The 12,193-nt window shown below is 39.4% G+C and overlaps 2 protein-coding genes across 2 annotated transcripts; both read right to left on the bottom strand.

Annotated features, from left to right (window-relative positions):
• Window positions 1-1,002: 1,002 nt before the first annotated feature.
• LOC109260494 (keratin-associated protein 24-1) lies at window positions 1,003-2,627 on the bottom strand. Its single transcript, XM_019438728.2, has one exon. The coding sequence runs from the start codon at window positions 2,618-2,620 to the stop codon at window positions 1,865-1,867; it is 756 nt and encodes a 251-aa protein (XP_019294273.2). The 5' UTR covers window positions 2,621-2,627; the 3' UTR covers window positions 1,003-1,864.
• Window positions 2,628-9,422: 6,795 nt separating this feature from the next.
• LOC109260477 (keratin-associated protein 26-1) lies at window positions 9,423-10,376 on the bottom strand. The gene has a single exon (XM_019438709.2). It carries the CDS (start codon window positions 10,335-10,337, stop codon window positions 9,699-9,701), a length of 639 nt encoding a protein of 212 aa, XP_019294254.2. The 5' UTR covers window positions 10,338-10,376; the 3' UTR covers window positions 9,423-9,698.
• Between the last annotated feature and the right edge of the window lie 1,817 nt (window positions 10,377-12,193).

The following is a 12,193-nucleotide window of genomic DNA, read 5'->3' as shown; positions in this document are numbered from 1 at the left end:
GGAGAACAGGATCTATAAATCTTGGTATCCCTGAAGAATCTCATTCGATGCCTCAAAGAATAGGCTTTCTATTACATTTTGTAAAGAGAAAGACTGTATGTTTAGTTTGGACACCTGAATACTCAGCGGGGACACACAATAATTATTTTCAAACACTTGAACCCCTGTCCAATGTTGAAGGAATTAAAGTGGTCCTATATGGCCAATGGATGGCTGCTAAGAACAATTTGATTTGTGTCAATATAAAGAAGAAATTGTCAACAAATAGAATTCTCTGAAAATGAAATGAACTCGCAAAGGAGCGACTTGATTGTCCACAGACATATTCAAGCAGAAGTAATGCAGTAAGATTCCTCCTGTAATTCTTTCTTGTACAGAGTAGGCCTACTGAATGAGTACCTAAAAAGGTAGCCCCTTTTGTATGCTTCAAGAGCTTTAATTTTAGACTACTGCTATTGATGACCTTCCATTCTTCCCATTTCCACAGGCCATTTTGTTGACTTTAAACATGATTTGCTTTTTACTTACAAAAATCTTAGGATAGATATTAAATTCTACCACTGAGATGGGTGATTTTATTTTCACTTTTTGGAGAACGTTTTAGAGGTTAAATCATTTCTCTCTGGGTTCAATATCAAATATATTCCAAAGCCCAAACTTTATCTTCAAAACCAATAAATACACATATTGCACAGGGAAATATATATACATTGAATGCTTTATATAATTTGTATTAAATTGATTTATCTTATAAATGTTTTCTCCCAATTTTTCTATATACATATCAATCACAGACACTCTAAGAGAAATGCCACTCAATGTGTTAAAAATCTAACAGAACAAAACAAGTAAAAGTCCTAGGAATTCATATTCTATCTTTTTTATGTTTTTGATTAGGCTATTAAACCAAATGACAGGAAACTAGTGTTTCTACAAAGCTATGCATATTGCCCAGAACATTGATAACACTTTAGTGAATATGAAATAAAACATAATGCAAAATCATTATTTCCCAATAGAAGTTTGTTTATTAACTACGAACCAGGACCTTTTCTAAAGTCAGAAAGCAATAATTCAGCAGGGGAGGATTATAGCAGAATCATGAACATAGATTATCACTAACCATGAACAGTCTGTAAGAGTATTTTGTCATTCTTTCAACAAACAATTCTTGTGCTGCTACTCCTGAGGCTCTCTTCTCGGCATTGAGAACAAAAGCCAAATGCCGGCCAATTGAGGACCGCAGGCCTTCTTTGGAAGAGAAGATTTGCTGAAGGTCTTCCGATTCTGAGCTGTAGTTGGACATTGCTGCTTGCACATCCTTATAATCAGTCAGTAGGGGATGGGTGAAAGAGCTCAGCATAGCTTCTCTAAGGCAATGCTCTCTCTTAGCTCATTAGCAGGATGCTAGTTAAGCAGTCCACAAAACTATTGATGAAAAGCAAAACGATCTAAAAGAACATGCTGAAATCATTAGCCAAACCAAAAAGACCCTTCTTTATCAAGAAGGTAGGGGATACTCCCACTGGCAGACAATTGAGAGCAACGGTCACAATAAGAAAGCTGGCGATGGTTGTATTTTATGTGGAATCTCTTCAGTGCGTCCGTCATAGTCAATCGCAGAACAATACTACCTTCAGGGTCAGGTCTCAACACAAAAGACGTTAACAAAGCAACAGGAAAAAAAAAAAAAGCTAGCAAGTGAGGATGATTGTGGTTAAACAGTTCTAGAGTTGTATTTGAGGTAATATAGTAAGATTCTTAGGAGGCATGAAGTAATTCAGCAGAATATTAGAGAAGATGACCACTTGGTAGAATATGCCCCACTGGACAATTTCCAGTAGTCACAAATGCAATTGGTTGATCAATAGCAACTCAGAGGTCTGGAACTACTGCATAAATACCTCAGAGGAGGAAAGGTACTTGGTATGTAGCTCAGAGACTGGAAGTTTCTAGAAAAATATCTCAGCGGTTGGCAGCTCATAGGTCCATGACTTGGATATCGGGAACTTCTTATCAAATAGCTTTGGAATTGGCAGCTTCTGGGGATATAACACGACGGTGAGAAGCCACTGCGTGTGAAGCCAAAATTTTGATAGCTTCTATACCCCGAGCTACCCAGTCTGCAGTAGTATAGGGGCCTGAGACTGTTGGACAAGCAATTGAGTTGCCCAAAGCATTTGAAGCCATTGCTGAGGGTCTGGCAGGCTTTAGATGCACATGGGCTGGGTGCGTAGCAATCAGATACGTACCCATTGATCTGAGTGCGTGGGCTGCAGCTGGGGTCGGAGCCAATGTTGGTAGTTTCACAGGCACTGCCAACGTTGCCCAGTGTCGGAGAGTTGCAGGGCACAGAGGAGTTTGTGCAACTTGCAGTACAGGTCTTGAGCTCACAGCTGGGAGATTCACAGCTTGGTGTTTCATCATAGGTTTCTTGGCAGTTATCCAGGAGCCAGAGATTTCCTTGGTAGCTGCTGGGTAAGCAGAGCCCAAAGGTAGGGCTTACGTCACTGGAGCAAAGAGCAACAGAAGGAGTCGCTGGGATGTAACAGTGAGTTCTGTAGGATGTTCCATTGCAATCCCCAGGGTAGCCCAGGAGAGACATGGAGCCTGACTGCATGCTCAGTGATGGCTCTGAAGGTATGCTGCTACTATGGCCTGCGGACTTTTTATATCCTTCCTGGAGATTGTCTGCAACCTCTCCAGACTCTCTTCCTCCTCACTGCCTGGAAGAACACACCAACATCTTATTATGTGTGTTGTTTCACTACATCTGCTGATGTCTTTGCACTCCTATAAAAATAAGTTTATTTTGATCCTTCAAGGTATTTATCATCGTCACTTTGATCATCACCCAATACTCATTGTCTTTAGACCATAGCTTCAGTGAATAGTGGTTTTAATGTTCATAAGCAAACTCTCATCTGCCAATAGGTGGTTAACAAGAGTTCACATGTGTATGGGCTTCTGCAGCACGGTTATTAAAGGGTGAACAAGGATTCAAGCAAAACAAGCAACCTGTGCTTTTCCATTCTTTTGACTACTGCAAAATAGTGCAGGACTTAATCCTATCTTGTGAGCTTAGCTGAATACTTTGGCTGTCTCACTACTGTTGCTTAAAAGAAAAAGTAAGGCACTGAACTGTTAAGAGAAAGAATTGTTTCCCCAAAATATGTACTATATTCTTCACTGTGCCAAGCCATGCATTGGTGATGATTTCTCATCTGATGTATTTGGAGAATTTCACCTGTAAGACTCACAGCAATCCAAGTGAGACTTAGTGACCTAATTTGTATTTATGGATCAGTGGTTGCTAAGTAACCAAGACTTCTATGAGATGCTTTTCTTTCTTTCTTTCTTTCTTTCTTTCTTTCTTTCTTTCTTTCTTTCTTTCCCTTCCTTCCTTCCTTCCTTCCTTCCTTCCTTCCTTCCTTCCTTCCTTTTCTTCTTCTTCTTCTTCTTCTTCTTCTTCTTCTTCTTCTTCTTCTTCTTCTTTCTTATTTTAGAGAGACAGAGTGCATGAGCAGGGCAGAAGGGCAGAAGGAGAGAGAGAGAATCTTAAGCAGGCTCCATGCTCAGTGCAGAGCCCAACGTGGGGCTCGATGCCACAACCTTGCGATCGTGACCTGAGCCTAAAACAAGAGTCGAGTCAGATGTGTAACTGACTAAGCCACCCAGGTGCCCCAAGATTTCTTTCTTAAAGAGTGTCTGCAATATGTAGTATCAAAGAAGACCAATTTCTCAGGATTATGCCTTCCTAATTGACTAAGATTATACATCATACATCTCTTGGTCTGCTGTAAAGCTCAATTCCTGACAGATGTATAACATTTTTCTACATTTCTTGCAAAAAAAAAGTTTTATTTATTCTCGATTTGCTTTTTTTTGCACATAGACTTTATTTTATTTTTGTGTTGAAGAGTTATTCTTTGTCCATACCCACAAAAGAGAATAACTTATGTTTAAAAAACTTATTTGAATAAGTTATATATTTCCTATAGGTACTGTACTTAGATAACACTTTCACTCCTTATGGTGAAAGATGATGGAAAATTTTTAAGATTTTAATTCAAACTAAAGAATTGACATATTGTTCTTGAAAACATAAACTACAATTCAAACTTAGAGCCTACATTGAATTGGAAACAGGAATGAATTTATTAACAGTGATTAATTCGGACAGAGGACAGAACCAACTTATTGAAGTAAGATAAGTATAGGGATAGTTTTTAAAAGACACGATCCTTACAGAAGACAATTCGATTTCTCCTCCTGTTCTCTGCTTCTCAGCTAAATTTTTAAATGCACACCAGTTTAAGCATGCAGATATTCTCCATTTTTCTCAGTCTGAGTTTTCTCCATCCTTCTCTCAGTATTTATTTTGTAAGGTGATGGGTTTATTCTGTAAACAACTCTTTTTTTTTTAAATTTTTTTTAACGTTTATTTATTTTTGAGACAGAGAGAGACAGAGCATGAACAGGGGAGGGGCAGAGAGAGAGGGAGACACAGAATCCGAAACAGGCTCCAGGCTCTGAGCTGTCAGCACAGAGCCCGACGCGGGGCTCGAACTCACGGACTGTGAGATCATGACCTGAGCTGAAGTCGGACGCTTAACCAACCAAGCCACCCAGGCGCCCCTGTAAACAACTCTTTAATAAACACGTTTTGCTGTCTTGTGAAAAGGGTCAAGATCAGGGAACCATATTTCTGGCAAATTGTTCGGCTACAGAACGTCCTGGGATTTTGTGCAGAAATGTTAAGTCCTGAGGCAGACCGAAGAGGAAATAAAATATATAAGGCAGTTGATGGCCAACTTCCCACTGAGTTACTGAATCCTAGTGGTGTATAGAAAAGTCCAGAGGTTGATGGAGCTTTATTTCTGGATTTTTCTGGGGCACGTCTAGTCTTATTTTCAGGCTTCCTTGAGGCAGATTTGAAGGAATGAAAACATAGTAAGTCAGTCAGCTGTAAAGCTTACATCCTCCCCTTCCAACCTAGCATTCGATGGTATTTTAAATTAATATCATTCACACTAGTGTAAATCCAACAGAAAACACGTAGAACATCACATAGCATAACCAATATTCAGAGCAGGAGACTTTACAACATCTTTACATTTATGTGGGTACAATAAGCTTCTACACAATGGAATGTGGACATTTGCAAAAGCAGAGTTAGCTCAGGTCCTCTCATTTTTTAAAACTGAAGTATAGTTTGACATACAGTGTTAAATTAGTTCCGGGTGTGGTATGCTCCATAGTGATTCGACAATGCTATTTGTTACACTCCTCTCACCAGGATAAGTGTAGCTATCATCTGTTACCCTACGGGGTTATTACAATACTGCTGGCTCTATTTACTATGTTGTACTTTTCACCCCCTGACATATTTATTTTACAGCTAGAAGTTTGTGCTTCTTAATTGCCTTCACCTATTGCACTCACCTCCCCCAGACCCCTCCCCTCTGGCGATCGCTAGTTTGTTCTCTGTATTTATGAGTCTGTCTTTGTTTGTTTGTTCATTCATTTGTTTTGGTATTCAGAGTCCACAGCTAAGTAAAATTATGTGGTGTTTGTCTTTCCCCGTGTGACTTACTTCACTTAGCAAAATACCCTCTAGGTCCATCCATGTTGGAGCAACTCCTTTCGTTTGCATTTCTGTTTTACTTTCTTACGTACCCATCGCAGCCATAGGTAGCCAGTGCAACCCGTTCACCCACCATGCTGTGCACATGATGCCTCTATAGAGTTGTCTTCTATTTTAGTCTTCATCTTGGCAAGACATGGTAAGGATAGTATCAGTAGCAGAGCAAGTAAGCTCATCACAATGGTTAGTTTTCACAGAAAGTAAAAACCATTAGTCCTGTGGATGCCATTGTCCTCTGAGGGCAGCATGCCCTTTGGAGAGGCATGCAGCTTACTCTGTTTCCACTGAATTACTAAAAAGATCTTTCCTCCATTAATTTCCAGTAGCCGCAGGAAACTAATACATTACGTCCAGGAGCATAGATAACTCTATTAGGTAGTCTTCGTGTAGAGTTTGGGCTTTGTATCCAAGGCAAGTTTAAGATAGGAGGAATAAGCTTTCTGGCCATCAGATAATTCAGAGACATTCCTTTGCCTTCTGAAGAATAAGCGACAAAATCCCTTTATCTAATGAGGCAGCAGATTCCTTGGAACTCATTAAAAAAGAGTTATGGAACTCTTTCCCAATTTTTTCCAAAGGTTAAAAATCCTTTAGGGTAAACACAGAAGATCAAAGAAAGCTAAATTTTCCAGTAAATGGCCCTTAAAGAAAATAATGGAGGTCACCTTCTAGCCTTTTAAGTCATGATAGAATTTTTATCTTCCCTTTTTGCCACCACGTATATATTTGTGTGCTAATTCCACTTGCCCCGGTGCTATTAAATGATGCAACAGCGGTGCCAGGATTTAAAAAAAAAAAAAAAAAAAAAAAAAGCAAAACGTACGGCAACCCACCCTTATGCAACAATTCAATTGTAACTGCTGAGTTCAAACGATCCCTAAATTTAGCAGTAGTAGCCTAAAATGGTGGAGACTGTAGCTACATGTACCGTGTTGGTTTCACAGATCATTAAGTGTTTCAGCAGCTGAAGAGCAGATGAGCAAAATTAAAAATGTAGGAAATAGGAGTAAATGATGAAGCACTTTTGAAATGATGACACAAGCGAGTGGCAAGATAGAAACCTGAGTCTGATTTGTGCTTCCTTTTTCAGGAAAACATTGTAAGAATATAATGAGATGCTGGTGAGTGGGAGTTAAACATTTTGGGACGGAGCTGTCAAGACTGTGTCTTCATGAGTTATGAGTCACCCTCTTACTAAGTACTCTGGAAACATATTTATTACCGTGTAACCTTAGAAAATGGTTCTCCCTCGGTACCTCAGGACCTTCTTACATAAAACCAGAGCTAATAGCACCTGCTTTGCAGGACGGTGGTGAGAATAGAATGAGATAAAAAGTGTGAAAATACTGAAGACGGCGCTTGGCACACAGAAGATGCAAATCAAATGTTACTTTTCCTTCTAATTTTCTAAAGCTATAATTTAAAAAAATTCCAGTCACCCATTAGACTTAAGAAAAATATTATTATTGTTAATTTACTTTGATGTTGCAAATGGACGCCTGCAATAATCCTGTCTTTTTGAAAAGGTAATGCCATAAGTGGACAGTCCTACCCCATGTAGTTATGACAAATGCTTTGCTTCAGAAGAGATCACTAATGGCTCCTCTCATTTAAACTATATTCTTCTATGCCATGGTTATGAATTAATTCCTAGAAGACTGCATATGCAGTGAAGAATAAAGGCTCGGGGCATCTGGGTGGTTCAGTCGGTTGAGCGTCCAACTTCGGCTCAGGTCATGATCTCACAGCTCGTGAGTTCGAGCCCCGCTTTGGGCTCTGTGCTGACAGCTCAGAGCCTGGAGCCTGCTTCGGATTCTGTGTCTCCCTCTCTCTCTGTCTGCTCCTAACCCACTCGCATTCTGTCTCTGTGTCTCTCAAAAATAAATAAACATTAAAAAAATTTTAAAAAAAAGAATAAAGGCTCAATACTCAGATTCCTATCTCTGATGCTCACTTAGAATATCAATTAACTACCAAATGTTTCCATAACTCAATGTCCACACCTTCAAAATGGAGTTAATAATAATAGTATTTTCTCCATAGATAAGTATGAGGATTAAATGAGTTAGTCGGGCAAAGGTTATGAAATATAGTTCATATGTAGTTGATGTTAACTTTTATCATTATCATCAGCCTATAATCTCTATTAGTATTATTATTAAATATTATTACCTTCATTATTATAATCATTGGATCTCTTCTAAAACCTACTGCATTTTCTAAGAGCCCATCAGAGAGAGAGAAAGAAAGAAAGAAAGAAAGAAAGAAAGAAAGAAAAGGAACGAAAGGGTGGTGGGAGGGAAGGAGGAAGGAAGGAAGAGAGGAAGAAAAGGGGGAAAGGACTAGAGTAGGTTACCATCTATATAAGTTATATATTGAAAACACACACACACACACACACACACACACACACACACACACACACACAATTCAGTTTAGAGAAACTGAATAAGTTGAAGACATTTCCTCACATCTATATAAGAAAGAAGACCCCCAGAGAGGATATAAGTGAATATGTCATTAAAATGCCATTAAAATGAGTCAGCATCCCAGAGAGAAGGGTGGGGCTGTAGCTGAAGCAGAGAAATAATTTTGTGTGCAGTTTAGGCTTGGCAGTTGTAGAGTTGCAGATCATGGTTGTCAAGTTATTGACAACTTAGAAGTTTCCAGATTGGTCATTTCTTTCTTTTTTTTTTTTTTCCAACGTTTTTTATTTATTTTTGGGACAGAGAGAGACAGAGCATGAACGGGGGAGGGGCAGAGAGAGAGGGAGACACAGAATCGGAAACAGGCTCCAGGCTCCGAGCCATCAGCCCAGAGCCCGACGCGGGGCTCGAACTCACGGACCGCGAGATCGTGACCTGGCTGAAGTCGGTCGCTTAACCGACTGCGCCACCCAGGCGCCCCATAGATTGGTCATTTCTTAAATGAAAAAGTCTATAGATAATATGGAGAATATAGGAAAGTCTGGAATCCTACTTAACTGGGTCTTTGGGAAAATTGCTTGCCCTATTTGGCTTTTTTATGTGTAAAACTAGGGAAAATAATGTGTTGATAGTTGTGTTCATTGGAGATTACTGACTCTTAGTGGTACGGTGGCATATTGGAAGTATCAGTATGCTAGATATGAGAAGTTGCTCATAAGACGAGCAAGTTCTCACTAATCACATGGAAGAACCGAATAAATGAGTTAATACATATATAAAAGAGAGAAAGAAGTTCAAAGTAACAATGTTCCCTGTGTAAAAATCCATGAGGGTCTGGTGGAAGGACTTATCAGGTTTAATTCAAGAGGGAAAAATAGGGTGTTCTCCATCGTTCAGAATTAAAATTTATGCAACACTTTGGTGGTTAATCCCAGAAGGCAAACGCGAACACTGTAACTTACTCTGTCCGTGATATATTAAAGGATATATAGAGAGAGTCAGGGGTGATTCTCTATGTTATCCCTGACTCTACTGGCAATATTTACTATTGTGTAGGCTCTCTACTCCCAGATCCCAGAATGAGAACGATTTTGGATATGGAACAATGAGTGTGTTAATGAATGATAAATAAACCACTGGAGTTTTAAGTGTCTGGAATTTTGAAGTTCTTAGTTACTGTGATAAAACACCGTGTGTCCTGACTAAAGAATCTTCATGACCTCAAAAGTATCTATCTTGCTTGCTTTTTTTTTAGACACTCTTTTTTTCTTTAAATATACTTGGTTTAGTGAAACTAAAAGGCTTTAACTTCACGAAGGATAATAAAGAATTAAAAAATACTGTTTTCTGAATTATTTGAAGCAAGTTTATTTAGAGATAACCATGAAAACTTTTTTTTTTTACATAAGAACATGTTAATGGCATAGAAATCAAGAAGCCTGATAACATGAGTATTCTAGTGAATAAACAAACAATTAAAATCACTTAGAATTTGATCAAGTAAGAGTACGGGTTAAAACAATAACTAAACTAAAAGCACAAAGGCCATCAACCTAAGAACAATCTATCAACCTGAAGATGATACGTCTTTGTAAAGCTCTCTAGCAAGATGCTAGAATGACAATTCAGCATGATCTTCTAATAAACGGAGATTGCCAAGTCCCAAAGGAAGAACAAGCTGGTTGGAAACTGTTCTGTATGTAGCGAACAGGTTGAAATCTATTAGACACGTAGTTCAGGGGTCTGAAGCTGCTGGACGCATAACCGAAAGGTTGACAGCCATAGGAGAGATATCTCACAGGATTACAGGTGCCAGAAACAAAATTCAGGGGTCGATATCCACAGGAGATGAAGTTCTGTGGCTGATAGCCATAAGAGAGGTGGTTCTGGGGGCGGGAATGCCTAGACAAACAGTTCTGAGGTCTATTATGCATTGACGGTTGACAGGAACTGGAAAGATAAGAGCTGATGGGAAAAAAACCGGTTCCTCTGCAGGACCTGAAGGTACAGTACGTAGTAGAGGGGTAGCAAGAAATTTTATAGTCTCTGGGCACACAGCTGGATGGTTGGTAGCTGGAAGGTTGACCACGTGTCTCTGAGAAGTTGTCCAGTAGCCATGTTCTGTTTTGGCTGGGCAAGGAGAGAGCATCACCACAGTTCATACCAGCAGCATAGAGAGTAGTGGATGAGGTGACAGGAACATGGCAGTGACTCCCAAGATAGGGGGAACCGCAGTTTCCAGAAGAGCGAATGTTGGATGGCATGGTGAATCTGAAGTAAAGAGTCCAGACAAGCAGTGAAGAGTACCTTGTCTAGGTCTGCATGAAACTAGACCGCTTTGCTTATATACCTTGGTGGTACATGCCGAGACTCTCCTCCTACTCATATTTTAGATCAGTTAGCATCATAACAACTCATTAGTTCATTGTTGTGCTGCCTGTGACGATGACTTCCCACTCCTCCATAAAATAAATCCAGTTTGCCTGTCCTATATATCTCCCATTCCTAATCTTTCCCCTGTTATCAGGCTTGAGAATGTATGATACAATCACCTGTGTACTTGACCTGTTTTGCTTCTGTTCCCACTCCTCAATAATGCTTGATTACAAGGAGTCCAGTTGAATGGATGTTTACCCCGGTCATTACCCACAAGAAGAAACATGGTTAGGAAGGCATATAGTCTCCATCTTTGAAGAAGAGACCTAATGTTACGACACTTGGAGTAATTATGTAATGTACTGAAATAGACCCTACATATCAAAACTTATTGGATATTGCATATGAAAAACCTCATAGTATTCCCTATTTTTAACACTCAGCTGAGAATTTAATTATGTGGTATTGTTCTCTGTGTATTTGTCCTGACAGCCAGTTTTAGGGAAGCATCTTAGCGTACATTTGAAAGAGCTCCACCCTGACAACTTGATATTCTTCATGTTTAAAGCTGGGTTTGATTTCCAAAGCCTGGAGGGAATGTGTGTAATATTTATCCATGGTAACACTGATGACATACTTACTTTTACTAGTAACAATGTCATCCAGGTCTGTTGGTGACCTTCAACTAAGAAGATAAACACTATATAAAAAGTCATCAGCTTGTGTGCCTGCATTCCAGAATTAATGCACATCTTCACCTGAGAAAATTTACTAAGACACCTCAGTCTTCATAGATGTAAAGCGAATGAAGGTTAAGAAATATTTTAATGTCACATGAAGAAAGATGTTTGAATAGTTCTTACTTGGGCACCATGTAAGGAACAAACTCTGGGCCTTATTTTGGACTAACCCCCCTAAATGTGAGTTAATCCCTATAGCTATCTTTTTCCTTGGGTCAGTGGTCATTCAGAACCAGAAATATCTTCTTTCAAGCTGCTACTCAGGAGGTCAAAGATGGTGTAGTTGAGAATAAGTGTAGAAAGATAAACATTCCAAGCAGTAACTCGATGATCCTTTTGGTAGATGCTTTCCTATCACACTATCGTCCCCATTCCTTTGGGGAACATGGCCTGAGTGAGGCATGGTGACATCAGTGGTCATGACGTCACTTCCACTCTGCACAACCCTTTTTTCCCACCAATGCCCATTGCCCCTGTATTATCTATTGAAGAGTCTAGAGGACTGATGATTTTTTTTCCCTGAGGAAATATATTTTAGAATGCTTGTAGAGCTTTCCAAGTAAAAGTAAGGAGATTTCATATGCCCGTGCAAGCATGCACAGGGGGAGGGGGTGGGATGACCACCTTTGGGATATACATTTTCTAAATATTTTATTTTTTAAAAACATCACAGAAGACACGACATTTGGTGCCAATGAAATGCTACGGTCACTCCCCTGAATTTCAACCTTTTTTGTTTCAGGTAGTGGAAGAAGAAATATTTGACCTCTCATGTGGTCCAAGTCGGTTTACCACATTCTTCCACAAAGAAAGTCTCAGATGACTTCCCATCAGCGTGAGGCCTGTTCCTGGTAGACAATAACAGAGAATATTGAAGTCATCAAGGGTTGAGAGTCTGAGAACTCTATTTGATAAATTGCTTATCTCCTCTAAGAGCTTTAAACCCTTACAGATAAATGAAATCTCTTAAACTCTTATTTGCTCCCCAAAAAGGTTTCTCCTCT

Source organism: Panthera pardus, unplaced genomic scaffold (assembly GCF_024362965.1).
Source record: "Panthera pardus isolate Hobbes unplaced genomic scaffold, ASM2436296v1 HiC_scaffold_16, whole genome shotgun sequence".
Lineage (NCBI taxonomy): Eukaryota > Metazoa > Chordata > Mammalia > Carnivora > Felidae > Panthera > Panthera pardus.
This window is presented reverse-complemented; position numbering and strand designations above follow the sequence as displayed.

What these genes read in the sequence shown, in the direction of transcription:
- LOC109260494 (XM_019438728.2), bottom strand. Translation starts at nt 2,620, where the DNA reads ATGCAGTCAGGCTCCATGTCTCTCCTGGGCTACCCTGGGGATTGCAAT.
- LOC109260477 (XM_019438709.2), bottom strand. Translation starts at nt 10,337, where the DNA reads ATGCCATCCAACATTCGCTCTTCTGGAAACTGCGGTTCCCCCTATCTT.